Source organism: Doryrhamphus excisus, chromosome 14 (assembly GCF_030265055.1).
Source record: "Doryrhamphus excisus isolate RoL2022-K1 chromosome 14, RoL_Dexc_1.0, whole genome shotgun sequence".
NCBI lineage: Eukaryota > Metazoa > Chordata > Actinopteri > Syngnathiformes > Syngnathidae > Doryrhamphus > Doryrhamphus excisus.
In genome coordinates, this window is record NC_080479.1 from 16,725,789 (window position 1) to 16,738,168 (window position 12,380).

The following is a 12,380-nucleotide window of genomic DNA, read 5'->3' on the forward strand; positions in this document are numbered from 1 at the left end:
GCTAGCATTAATAGTCGACTTTTTTTTTATTTTTTTGGAGGGGGGTAAGCCCAAAAAAAACAAAAAAAATTTTTTTTTGAAGTTCCACAATATTATTATTTTTTTAATTGTGGCAAAAACACCCACACACAAAAAAAACACCAGCCAATATTGAGTGGGTAAAAAATACATTGATCCCCACTTAGTTGTATCTATTTTTATACTGTCTGTATTCCTGTGTGTGTGTGTGTGGTGGACAAATAATTGTATTTTAGTGATGCTCAACATTTTATGCAAAAAAAAAAAAACTTTATTTATAATATTCTACAAAGCTGTTGTAGTTTTTCGCTACGTGCAGTCTTGTTTTTTTTAGCAATAATTGTGTCCGTTCATGACGGTTCAACATGCGGTGTTTGGATCTTTGGATCTTTTTGTGCGTGTCGCTGTACAGTACGGTGCCTTGTCGAAGCTCTTTTTTTGTGTGTGTCGTACTTATCATAAAGTGTTCATCATCATCATAATCATCATCATCCGGTGTGTGTATATATATATATATATATATATATATATATATATATATATAAATGCCAAAGACGTTTAATAGAGTGGACCAGTGCATTATTTATTTTTCCTGGCGTGTCGTCGTTGGATCTCGTCTCGTGTTCACGTGGTAGCCGTGGTAACCGCTGACTTTTTACGAAAAAAAAAAAACGGAATTTAAAAATCAGAAGTCGGAAAAATGAGTCTCGGGGGGGTTTCAAACTGGAAGCGAGCATCCGCCAATCAGGTCATGTGACTGTTGAATGTGAATATTTTGTACACATGTACAGTTAAGAGAGACTGGAGAGTGTTGTACTCGGGGGGGGGGCATCGGCGAAGCGAAGTCTCCTGTTGTCCCGTGTGAATGACGACTTGTGTCCAAAAGGTGATAAAGGCAATAAAAAGTCAAATCAATAAAGAAATATAAACTTTTATCAGTTATTGTTCTATCTTTTTTTTTTTTTTTTTGGTCCAGAATCGCTTTTCAACTCTTCACGCATCGCGATTTCTCTCAAATTCAAAGTGTTGATTATTTCCCTCACTAACAAGAGTAGCCAATTTTGCAGCTTTGGGACTCTAGCAAACCACAGTGAGAGTCATTATCCACAAACGGTTGAAAACACGGGAGCGGTGGTGAACCTTTCCCAGGAGTGGTAAACCGACTAAAATGAACCCCAAGAATGCAGCGACGACTCATCCAAGGGGTCACAAAAGACCCCACAACATCTAAAGAACTCAGGTCAGTGATCATGACTCCAACATAAGAAAGACACTGAGCATGGTTCCAAGACCAAAACCACGACTGAACAAAAACTTGATGATCCACAAGACCTTTGGGAAATACTCAAAACTTGAACTTTTTGGAAGTTTTTTTTGTGTCCTGTTACATCTGGTTTAAAAGTAACGCATTTCAGAAAAAGATCAATAACAGTAAAATATGGTGGTGGTAGTGTGATCTGGGTCTGTTTTGCTGCTTCGCTTGCTTGCAGTTCTTGCTGCTCAGGGTGGCCCAACCAGTTATTGATACTTTCTCGATAGCGATATGACAAAATTATGATTATTTTGTTTTTGTGGGCTTTAATAAAACTGAATATAAATATCAGGATCAATCTTCCTCTTAGTATGTACTGGCCCTTTAAAAGCCTTTTACATCATTTGACCACTTGAGGGCACTGTGGGCTTCCATTTCCTATTCTTCTGCAACCAAATAGATGTTCAAACTTTGATTTGATGACGTTTATGACAAAATCGTAGTTATTGATACTTTCTCGATAGCGATATGACAAAATTATGATTATTGATTTTTATGAAATATGAATTTTGGGCCGCAATTTGGACACCCCTGACCTACTTAAGTGGTTTGTTGTTAGTGTAAACCTGTCAAGCCTCCCATTTTCCCTGCCTTTACTGGACTCCATATTTTTTTTTTTAATTATATCATCATTTTTATTTATTCTTTCAAGAAATAAAAATCTGTTATTAATCTTATTTGACCTTATTTTCCCGTACAAATGTTGACAGGTACGATAATACGATGTCTTGATTGCAGTTGTTGCTGCTCAAGGTGGCCCAACCAGTTATAAGGTTTAGGGGACAATCACTGTTTTGTGTTGTCATTGACTTATATATATTTTTTTTTAATGGTATGATCTGAAATATTTAAAGAATCAAATGTTTAAAAAAAAAATTGTAAGGGGGAAAACACCTTTTTACACCACTGTATACACAGTATATATCCACACAAATACACTGAGACGGCCCATGAGTACATCGGTTCTATTGAGGTATAATGCATTCACAAAACACACACATTGTTTAGTGTAAATTAACATTTTACTTCCATAATTTCATGAAATGTATTTTTAGATATGAAGTTAAACACCCCAATATTAAGTCACTATTTGTGAACGTGTTTTACCCTTACTTTTAACTTTCCTATTACCGTAATATAGATTAAACATTAATAATAATTTCATTTAAGATACCTTCTATAAGGAATAAACTAATATGGCAACAAATTCCCAATCCGACACATCTTTGCCATTTTTTTTTAGTTTAAAATACAGAATGAAAAACTGAACACGTCCTGTGTTCAAACAAGACTTTTGACACAAGCTAAAGAATGTTTTTGGCTCAGTTGGCAGCATTCTGCGGACCCTCCGGAATGAGCGACATGAAGAAGGTGATGATAAAAGACCACGTGGAGGACAGGAAGCCCGTTTGGGGGACGTTGCTGTTTGGATCTTCGGCTCCTTCCTCCCCGCTTTCTCCTCCTTCATCGTCAGAGCTGTCGTCCGCCGCTCGTTCCTGGTGACAAACCATATCGACTCAACCGTGCTGTGTAGGTATATGCTGTTTAACAGGCCAGTATCGAGCAGTTAGCATGCTAGCACCAAGCTAGACGGCGCAGACGCAGTTCCATGATGATGGTACATCATTCCAAGTAGGTTTACACTCTTATAAATTAGTAAAATGCTAACATGCTAAAAGTCAACATGCTAACAGTCAACATGCTAGCACCTAGCTCAGCAGCACCAACTACAGAAAGTGCCAAGGCACTTCCATCATAATATTACATCATGTCAAGTAGGTTGACACTCATATAAATTAGTAAAATGGCTAAAATGCTAGCATGCTAAACGTCAACATGCTAGCACCTAGCTCAGCAGCACCAACTACTGCCATCATGATATTACATCATGTCAAGTAGGTTTACACTCTTAGAAATTAGTAAAATGGCTAAAATGCTAGCATGCTAAACGTCAACATGCTAGCACCTAGCTCGGCAGCACCAACTACTGCCATCATGATATTACATCATGTCAAGTAGGTTTACACTCTTAGAAATTAGTGAAATGGCTAAAATGCTAGCATGCTAAACGTCAACATGCTAACAGTCAACATGCTAACACCTAGCTCAGCAGCAGCATCAACTACTGAAAGTGCCAAGGCACTTCCATCATGATATTACATCATGTCAAGTAGGTTTACACTCTTATAAATTAGTAAAATGGCTAAAATGCTAGCATGCTAACAGTCAACATGCTAGCACCTAGCTCAGCAGCACCAGCTACTGAAAGTGCCAAGGCACTTCCATCATGATATTACATCATGTCAAGTAGATTTACACTCTTATAAATTAGGAAAATGCTAGCATGCTAAGCGTCAACATGCTAACAGTCGACATGCTAACAGTCAACATGCTAGCACCTAGCCCAGCAGCACCAACTACTGAAAGTGCCAAGGCACTTCCATCATGATATTACATCCTGTCAAGTACGTTTACACTCTTATAAATTAGTAAAATGCTAACATGCTAAAAGTCAACATGCTAACAGTCAACATGCTAGCACCTAGCTCTCAGCAGCACCAACTACTGAAAGTGCCAAGGCACTTCCATCATGATATTACATCATGTCAAGTAGGTTTACACTCTTATAAATTAGTAAAATGGCTAAAATGCTAGCATGCTAACAGTCAACGTGCTAGCACCTAGCTCAGCAGCACCAGCTACTAAAAGTGCCAAGGCACTTCCATCATGATATTACATCATGTCAAAAGTATTGTAGCAACTAGCTAGACGGTTCTAAGTGCTGACCATGCTAACGCTTGTTCCATAGAGTATTTACATCCTATTTAACATGGACGATAAATGCTAAAAGCTAACATGCTATTAGTTAGTATCCCAATTAGCATATGGAATAGTTCAAGTTAAGGCAGGTCTGTACCATTTCATGGGGGTCATTGTTCTGTAGCTCCGCCTCCATGTCCTCCTGATTGTCTCCGTCTCCAGGAAGCTGGAGTTCGTTTTCTAAGTTGAAGGGAAACCAGCCGGCTTGGTGCCTACAACACAACATTGCCATTACAAAAATGCATTCATTGGGATGCTGTAATGACATCAGCCTCCCCCCCCAGTTGTAATATATACACCTGAGAGGCGTGGGAGCGCTGTACAGTTTGTGCGCATGCACTGAGCACCTAGTTACATATAACAGTCATTGCGTCTAAGCAACGCATTCATTGGGATGCTGCAATGACATCAGCCTCCCCCTTGGCTTTGGGCCTTGGGTCCTGTGTTATTACAAACATGTCGGAAAAAAACTAAACTGAACATGAGTATGCTAGCACCTAGTTACACATAACAGTCATTGCGTCTAAACAACGCATTCATTGGGATGCTGCAATGACATCAGCCTCCCCCTTGGCTTTGGGCCTTGGGTCCTGTGTTATTACAAACATGTCAGAAAAAAACTAAACTGAACACGAGTATGCTAGCACCTAGTTACACATAAAAGGCATTGCGTCTAAGCAACACATTCATTGGGATGCTGCAATGACATCAGCCTCCCCCCTGGCTTTGGGCACCGGGTCCTGTGTTATTACAAACATGTCAGGGAAAAAAAACTATAAACTGAACACGAGTATGCTAACACCTAGTTACACATAACAGTCATTGCGTATAAGCAATGCATTCATTGGGATGCTGCAATGACATCAGCCTCCCCCCTGGCGTTTATCAGACATGTACACCAAATGAGTAGATGATCAAGTACTCACAAGTAAAGCACCAACATGGCCGTCATCACCATGAGAAAGCGACTGAACGAGGAGTAGAAGTACACTATGCTGAGTAAAATGGCCGCCCGTGAGAACGTGTACACCCAGTCCAGCCAATCCCGGTTTAGCTCCTCCTCGTTCAGGATCTCCCCTCCTTGGGCGTTCATTTCCACTTCAGGGTTGCCACGGCGATCCGCCTGAGGTCGCTGGTTCTGCGGGTCCACCTGGGAGACCGGGGGATTCCTCGGCAGATGCGGTCTAAGGTTTTGGGAGGAGGTCGCCAGAAATTGACTGAGTGGGAAAAATGGAGAGATGTCAGAGTTGGGGGGGGGGGTGGAGTCCAACCTAGTTGGAGAAATGTGAGCAGTCGAAGAGGCGTACTAGTGCACGGGGTAATGGCGGGCGTACAGCTGCTGCCACCACATTAGCGTCATGATGTTGTAATAGGAGGTCACGTTTGTGGGCGGGGTCGACATGCTCCAGCTGGAAAACGATGAACATACCAGAACATATTAGAACGTTATTCTTATGCTAAAACCATATTTTTTTAGGCCTAAATTCAGCATTTTTAAACATAAAAAAATGACCAAAGAGATGTAGTATCCTCCACTGGCCACTGGGTGTCAGTAATGTTACATTAATGAGACAATAACCATAGTAGGAAGTAACCACAAGAAAACAAAGGATCTATATTATGTCTTAGTTATAGGTCTACTGTATTGGGTAATCAGAGTAAAAATTATAATAATAATAATAATGTTTAAAAACTGTATAAAAAAAACTGACATAGGAGGACTTTGTGGGCAAAAATCCCAAGTTTTTTCTTTACTAATTTTCCACTCGGCTGCATGGCGGGACAGTGGTTAGCACGCAGACCTCACAGCTAAGAGACCAGGGTTCAATTCCACCCTCGGCCATCTCTGTGTGGAGTTTGCATGTTCTCCCCCGTGCATATGTGGGTTTTCTCCAGGTACTCCGGTTTCCTCCCACATTCCAAAAACATGTCTATGTCTAATAGTTTATTTAGCCATGTTTATGCTTGCAAAAAAAACACTAAACTCATCACACAGTAACTTAACACTCCAAAGGTGTACCTAAAAATATACAAAGAAGTACCAATATGAGTTTTGAAGTTTCCTATTCTGCATTGTGTCTGAGCAAAGCAGTTCATTGGAGGACATGCGGCATAGAAAGTGGTTAGTGTGCAGGCCACACAGCTAAGAGACCCGAGTTCAATTCCACCCTCGGCCATCTCTGTGTGGAGTTTGCATGTTCTCCCCGTGCATGCGTGGGTTTTCCTTTCCGGGTACTCCGGTTTCCTCCCACATTCCAAAAACATGCTAGGTTAATTAGCGACTCCAAATTGTCCATAGGTATGAATGTGAGTGTGAATGGTTGTTTGTCTATATGTGCCCTGTGATTGGCTGGCCACCACTATTTTACCTGTGAATAAACTGCTGATGCAACTGGTGGTAGGGGAAAGGTCCAGCTTGTTGTCGGAGTCCGTCACTGCTGTCCTCTGATTGGCCGGAGAAGGAAGGACTAGTAGTCGGAGCAACCTGTCAACGGGGGTGTGCGTGTTAGCAATTAGCTTCTGTATGCAGTTGAGTAATCATTGTTTTGATAGCATGATGACACAATGATGAAACAATGGAAAGGCATGGGTTTTTTTTGTTTTTTGTTTTGTTTTTGACTCACTGCAGGTGCTGCTGCATCCCCCTGAGGCTTGGTTATATGTCTTGGGGCGGGGCTGGGGGAGCTGGGAGGAGTCGGCGAGGGACAGACCAGATGAAGCATATGGTACTCATCCTGCTGTGGAAGCCATTAGAACACATTAGATTTACAGACAATTCAAATCATGCATTTTTTCCTTATTCCTCACCTTAGTAATTCAAGTTGTGAACATAATAAGGGCGAATAATAAGTGGCAAATAAACACTTGCACTCAGATTTCCATTTTGAGTGTTTTCTAACTTCCAAGATTTATTTAATCCTCACCATACCATTAATATACCGTATTTTCTGGACTATAAGTCGCTCCGGAGTATAAGTCGCACAAGGCCAAAAATGCATAATTAGGTAGAAAAAACATACATAAGTCACACTGGACACGTACTCCAGTGCGACTTATGTATGTTTTTTTCTACCTAATTATGCATTTTTGGCCTTGTGCGACTTATTCTCCAGTGTGACTTATGTATGTTTTTTTTCTACATAATTTTGCATTTTTGGCCTTGTGTGACTTATGTATGTTTTTCTACATAATTTTGCATTTTTGGCCTTGTGTGACTTATGTATGTTTTTCTACCTAATTATGCATTTTTGGCCTTGTGCGACTTATACTCCAGTGCGACTTATGTATGTTTTTTTATAGCTAATTATGCATTTTTGGCCTTGTGCGACTTATACTCCAGTGTGACTTATGTATGTTTTTACACCTAATTATGCGTTTTTGGCCTTGTGCTACTTATACTCCAGTGTGACTTATATATGTTTTTTTCTACCTAATTATGCGTTTTTGGCCTTGTGCGACTTATACTCCAGTGCGACTTATGTATGTTTTTTTCTACCTAATTATGCATTTTTGGCCTTGTGCGACTTATACTCCAGTATGACTTATGTATGTTTTTTTCTACCTAATTATGCATTTTTGGCCTTGTGCTACTTATACTCCAGTGTGACTTATATATGTTTTTTTCTACCTAATTATGCGTTTTTGGCCTTGTACGACTTATACTCCAGTGTGACTTATATATGGTTTTTTTCTACCTAATTATGCATTTTTGGCCTTGTGCGACTTATACTCCAGTGCGACTTATGTATGTTTTTTTCTACCTAATTATGCATTTTTGGCCTTGTGCGACTTATACTCCAGTGCGACTTATGTATGTTTATTTTCTACCTAATTATGCATTTTGGCCTTGTGCGACTTATACTCCAGTATGACTTATGTATGTTTTTTATAGCTAATTATGCATTTTTTGCCTTGTGCGACTTATACTCCAGTATGACTTATGTATGTTTTTTTCTACCTAATTATGCATTTTTGGCCTTGTGCTACTTATACTCCAGTGTGACTTATATATGTTTTTTTTCTACCTAATTATGCGTTTTTGGCCTTGTACAACTTATACTCCAGTGTGACTTATATATGGTTTTTTTCTACCTAATTATGCATTTTTGGCCTTGTGCGACTTATACTCCAGTGCGACTTATGTATGTTTTTTTCTACCTAATTATGCATTTTTGGCCTTGTGCGACTTATACTCCAGTGTGACGTATGTATTTTTTTTTTCTACCTAATTATGCAGTTTTGGCCTTGTGTGACTTATACTCCAGTGTGACTTATGTATGTTTTTTTAACCTAATTATGCAGTTTTGGCATTGTGCGACTTAGACTCCGGAGCGACTTATAGTCCAGAAAATACGGTATTTTCCAAACTACTTGACCAAAACACACATTACGTCATCTGGAAAGGCAAGTTCTAACATTAATAAAAGAATAGAGAACAGGCTGAATTGGTGTAAGATATGCTAACACAATGCTTATTCAGCTACACAAAAAATAAACATAAACAGAAAAGGTGTCCAGTGTTTATGTAACATAAAAATTTTTTTTTCATTTATAAGTCGCTCTGGAGTATAAGTCACAGGAACAGCCAACCTATAAAAAAAGTCCCACTTATAGTCCGGAAAATACGGTATTCATTATAAGTTCCATTTCCAATATGACTAAAAATTTCGAAATATATATAGACTAGAAGATCCTTGTGGTGGTCATCAGTTTTTGAGAACAAAAACCTACATATTTTATATTTTGTGGGAACATTTTAAAATCAGAGCTCCATATCTTGTGTTTTTCATGTGATGAAGAAAAGCTTACCTTTCTGAGCACGTCTTTTAAAGTCAGATGATCCAAAAGCAGCTTCCCGGAATAAACTAGTCTCTGGTCTTTGGAGCTCTGAAAGCACATTGGAACGTGTGACTATCTATTGTTCAAGTCGTATAGCGGCATTAGCATTATGTTTGATACATTTCTACACGCCGGCATGTATCCAGGTATTATATTATAGAGCTACCTTTCAGTTCTTACGTTCCGCAAACAAAGCACGTCTAATAATGGGTTACATCAGTTCTGAGCAAACGGAACGGAAAAGGGGGCACGGTCAGATTAGCAGCACAACACAGCCATAATCTCAGTGGCTTTTTCAACTCATGTATTTAGAACACGGCAAAGTTACTTCATTTTATACTTTCAGACATTTCTACTAGCAAGTACTTTATGACAAAAGGTCTTTAGAAAATGTATATTTTATAGGAAATCTATAATTGTTGTCTCTTTGTATTGCCGTACTCTGTTTTCATTTTCCATCGCCTCCTGCTCTTTCTGGTCCAGACGCTTCAAATTTGCATAACAACAAACATCAAATCTATATAACAGGGGAGAACTAGCTTACATCTTTTCCTGGCACAGCAAACTTTTTAGCATTTCGATCAACAATACTATCTGCCCCGACGGCTGGACATGACCAAAAAAATGGTTCGAGACCCAACCGAGAATTTTCCGTAATGTACAATTCCCTATTGATAAACAGAATGTTTTCATACTTAAGCATAGACAATCTGTTAACATTATTAGAGCCCTCTAGACATGAAATAACACCCCTATAGTCACCTTTACACTCCTGTTATCTAATATAGTAGACATATAAAGGCATAAATAAGACATTAGCATTCGCCTATTTTACTTCTGGTTTCTGTACAGTATTTCCTGTGACGGCCATTGTCTCATCAATGTAATATTACTGACACCTAGCGACCAGTCTTGTAGAGTACTACATGTCACGACATGTCTTTGAATGCATCTTCTGATTACACTATTCATATTTTAGTTAAATTCGCCAATGGATGGTCAAATTACACTCATACAGTACCTGCCGCAAGGCATGCTGGGTAGCTGGTCGTATTCTCTCCGCCAACTGTTTGCAGAGTTTGTGCCATTATTGCTTGATTGCAAAATATGTTGAGAGTTAATCTTTAAAACAGCAAAAATAATGCATAAGGCTAAAAATAAACAATTATCTAAAAATGTTAAAATTTTATTTTAATTTTAAATTAAAATAAAAAAACTTAAATTATATTAAAAAATTAAAATTAAAAAACAAAAAAAAACTTGAATTATATTAGAATAAAAAATAAAATTAAAAAAAACTTAAACAATATTAGGAAAGCAGGAAGTGAACAAATGTAACAGTTACTGATTGTAAAAGTACCAGATGGAGGGGTAGGATTTAATAAGCTTTGCTTCTTCCTACTCCTTTTCGGACATGTGGAACTGTGAACTGATTATGGGATGCATTCAATTGTAATCTGATGCATGTTCAAATGAAATAAAACCATTACCACGTGGAGGAGGTCAAGGAAGTGAACAAGGAGGGTCATTAGCATAGTGTTGCATTGTTTATAGCCCATATTGTTGTTACCGGTGCACTACTCAGCATGCTTTGCGGCACTAGTAAGTAACAGTTTGTGTTGTGTGTTCAATTTAGCAATTTTTATGCTTAAAATTTTGGCCAAAACTACATACAATTTGCTTAAATATGCATATTTTTTTACTAATAATAGGCTGTATTCATCCATAAAACAGCAATGACAAACAACACTGACGCACAATCATGTTATAATTTCTATACGCGGTGGACTTCTGGAACATGGCCATTGATCTCAAGCCAAGGGATTCAACCCTCATCTCTGTTTACGAGACTCACTAGCAGGATTAAAAGTGTCCCAAAATAGACACCTAGCACCTAATGACCTAATGGCCGCCACATGTCAATCAATTATTATTGTATAGCTGTTCTTATTATGGTGTCAACAATCCTTTACAGTACGGATGAGATGTTTGGGATCATACCGGAAGTGGAATACTCACAGGTTTACTCGGGTACACATCCGACAAGTGTGCTTTCAGCTTCTCCACGGTCCAGTTCTGGAAGCAGTTAATAGTCTGGTCGTCGTACTTCTGGTTCGGCGCCCTGATGACCAGGGTAACCGGACTGGCCATCACGAGGAGGTCACGTGGTCCGGAAACACAGGTGGTACGCTTGAACGCTACGTCAAGTTCATCTCCGGCTGTAAGGTAAAAAAAAAGAGACATATTTTTATTGAGAAGCTCAGTTATACTGACAGTCGGAATTCAATATAAAAATATGAAAAAAAATGTAAATTAAATGCTCACTGCGTTAAAATTGACCTCCTAGCTAGCAAAGAAAGCACTGGTTTAGTCGTTCATGTAATACCCAAGAAGCTATGCCAACATTAGCCCCACTCGGACATGAAGCGACATTGTTGCATTTTGTCAGGTTAAACAGAGATACAGACATTACCACTAACAGTTAAGAAGTTAAATAAAATGTAAACCGAGTTTCTTAATACTACAAAATAAGGACAAATTGGGTTTACCTTATGTGTTTACTCTCAGTGACCGAGCACAGCTGTGTTCTTCCTTTCTCCGCCTTAACAGCGTGCTAGCAAGCAACATTAAGCTACATGGCGACACCTAGTGTACAGGCGTTTAAATTCATTTAATGCATTGTGTACTTCCGTGATTGTAAACATTCCCGTTTTCGCTGGGCAAAATTATCGCACTTTTCCCGGCTTTCCTGGGCGCTTTCCCGTTTTAATAGCATGTTATATTTTTATTTTCATGGGGGAACAAAAAATCCTTACAGCACAGCTTCCGGTGGGTTCGGCATCACTCGGGCAAAACCGGCGTAGTACATCCTGTTGCCGGTACAACTAGGCCTTCAAAATAAAACAAAATTAAAAGAAACACGCCAGCTTTTTGTACAATTTATTTCCATAATGTTACTTATTATATTACATAATTATATTACTTTATTTTTATATTATAACTTTCCCCAATCTAATTTTCCAAAACTATGTACAACTTTTTTCTCTTAATATATGTACTTCATTGCTCTAAAACAACTGCTGATGTTCTAATTTTTGCTGTTTTTTTGTTAAATTCTAATTTTAGAATTTATACTAAGTACAAATAAATGTCCTCATGAAATGTCACAAGAGTTCTGAATAGTTAGAAAAAACAAAATAACAACATTTAAGTAGCATGACGTTAATTCAGAATTAATTTTAAATACAAATTTTAAAGCCCTAATATTATGAGAAACAAAATATAAATAGAATAGAATAGAATATACTACGAGGAAAAAAAGTGATATTCTTATAAAAATCCCAATTTTACAAGAATAACAAAATAACTCAATAACTAACTAAATAAAATA

The 12,380-nt window shown here is 38.3% G+C and overlaps 1 protein-coding gene across 1 annotated transcript; it reads right to left on the minus strand.

The window, feature by feature from the left end:
- Positions 1-2,236: 2,236 nt before the first annotated feature.
- On the minus strand, positions 2,237-11,645 carry LOC131102321 (homocysteine-responsive endoplasmic reticulum-resident ubiquitin-like domain member 2 protein). Its single transcript, XM_058047890.1, has 9 exons — positions 11,539-11,645; positions 11,009-11,208; positions 8,960-9,037; positions 6,775-6,888; positions 6,520-6,635; positions 5,458-5,559; positions 5,077-5,367; positions 4,248-4,362; positions 2,237-2,826 (listed from the first exon to the last, which is right to left on the minus strand). The coding sequence occupies exons 2-9, from the start codon at positions 11,138-11,140 to the stop codon at positions 2,653-2,655; spliced, it is 1,122 nt and encodes a 373-aa protein (XP_057903873.1). The 5' UTR covers positions 11,141-11,208; positions 11,539-11,645; the 3' UTR covers positions 2,237-2,652.
- Positions 11,646-12,380: the final 735 nt, after the last annotated feature.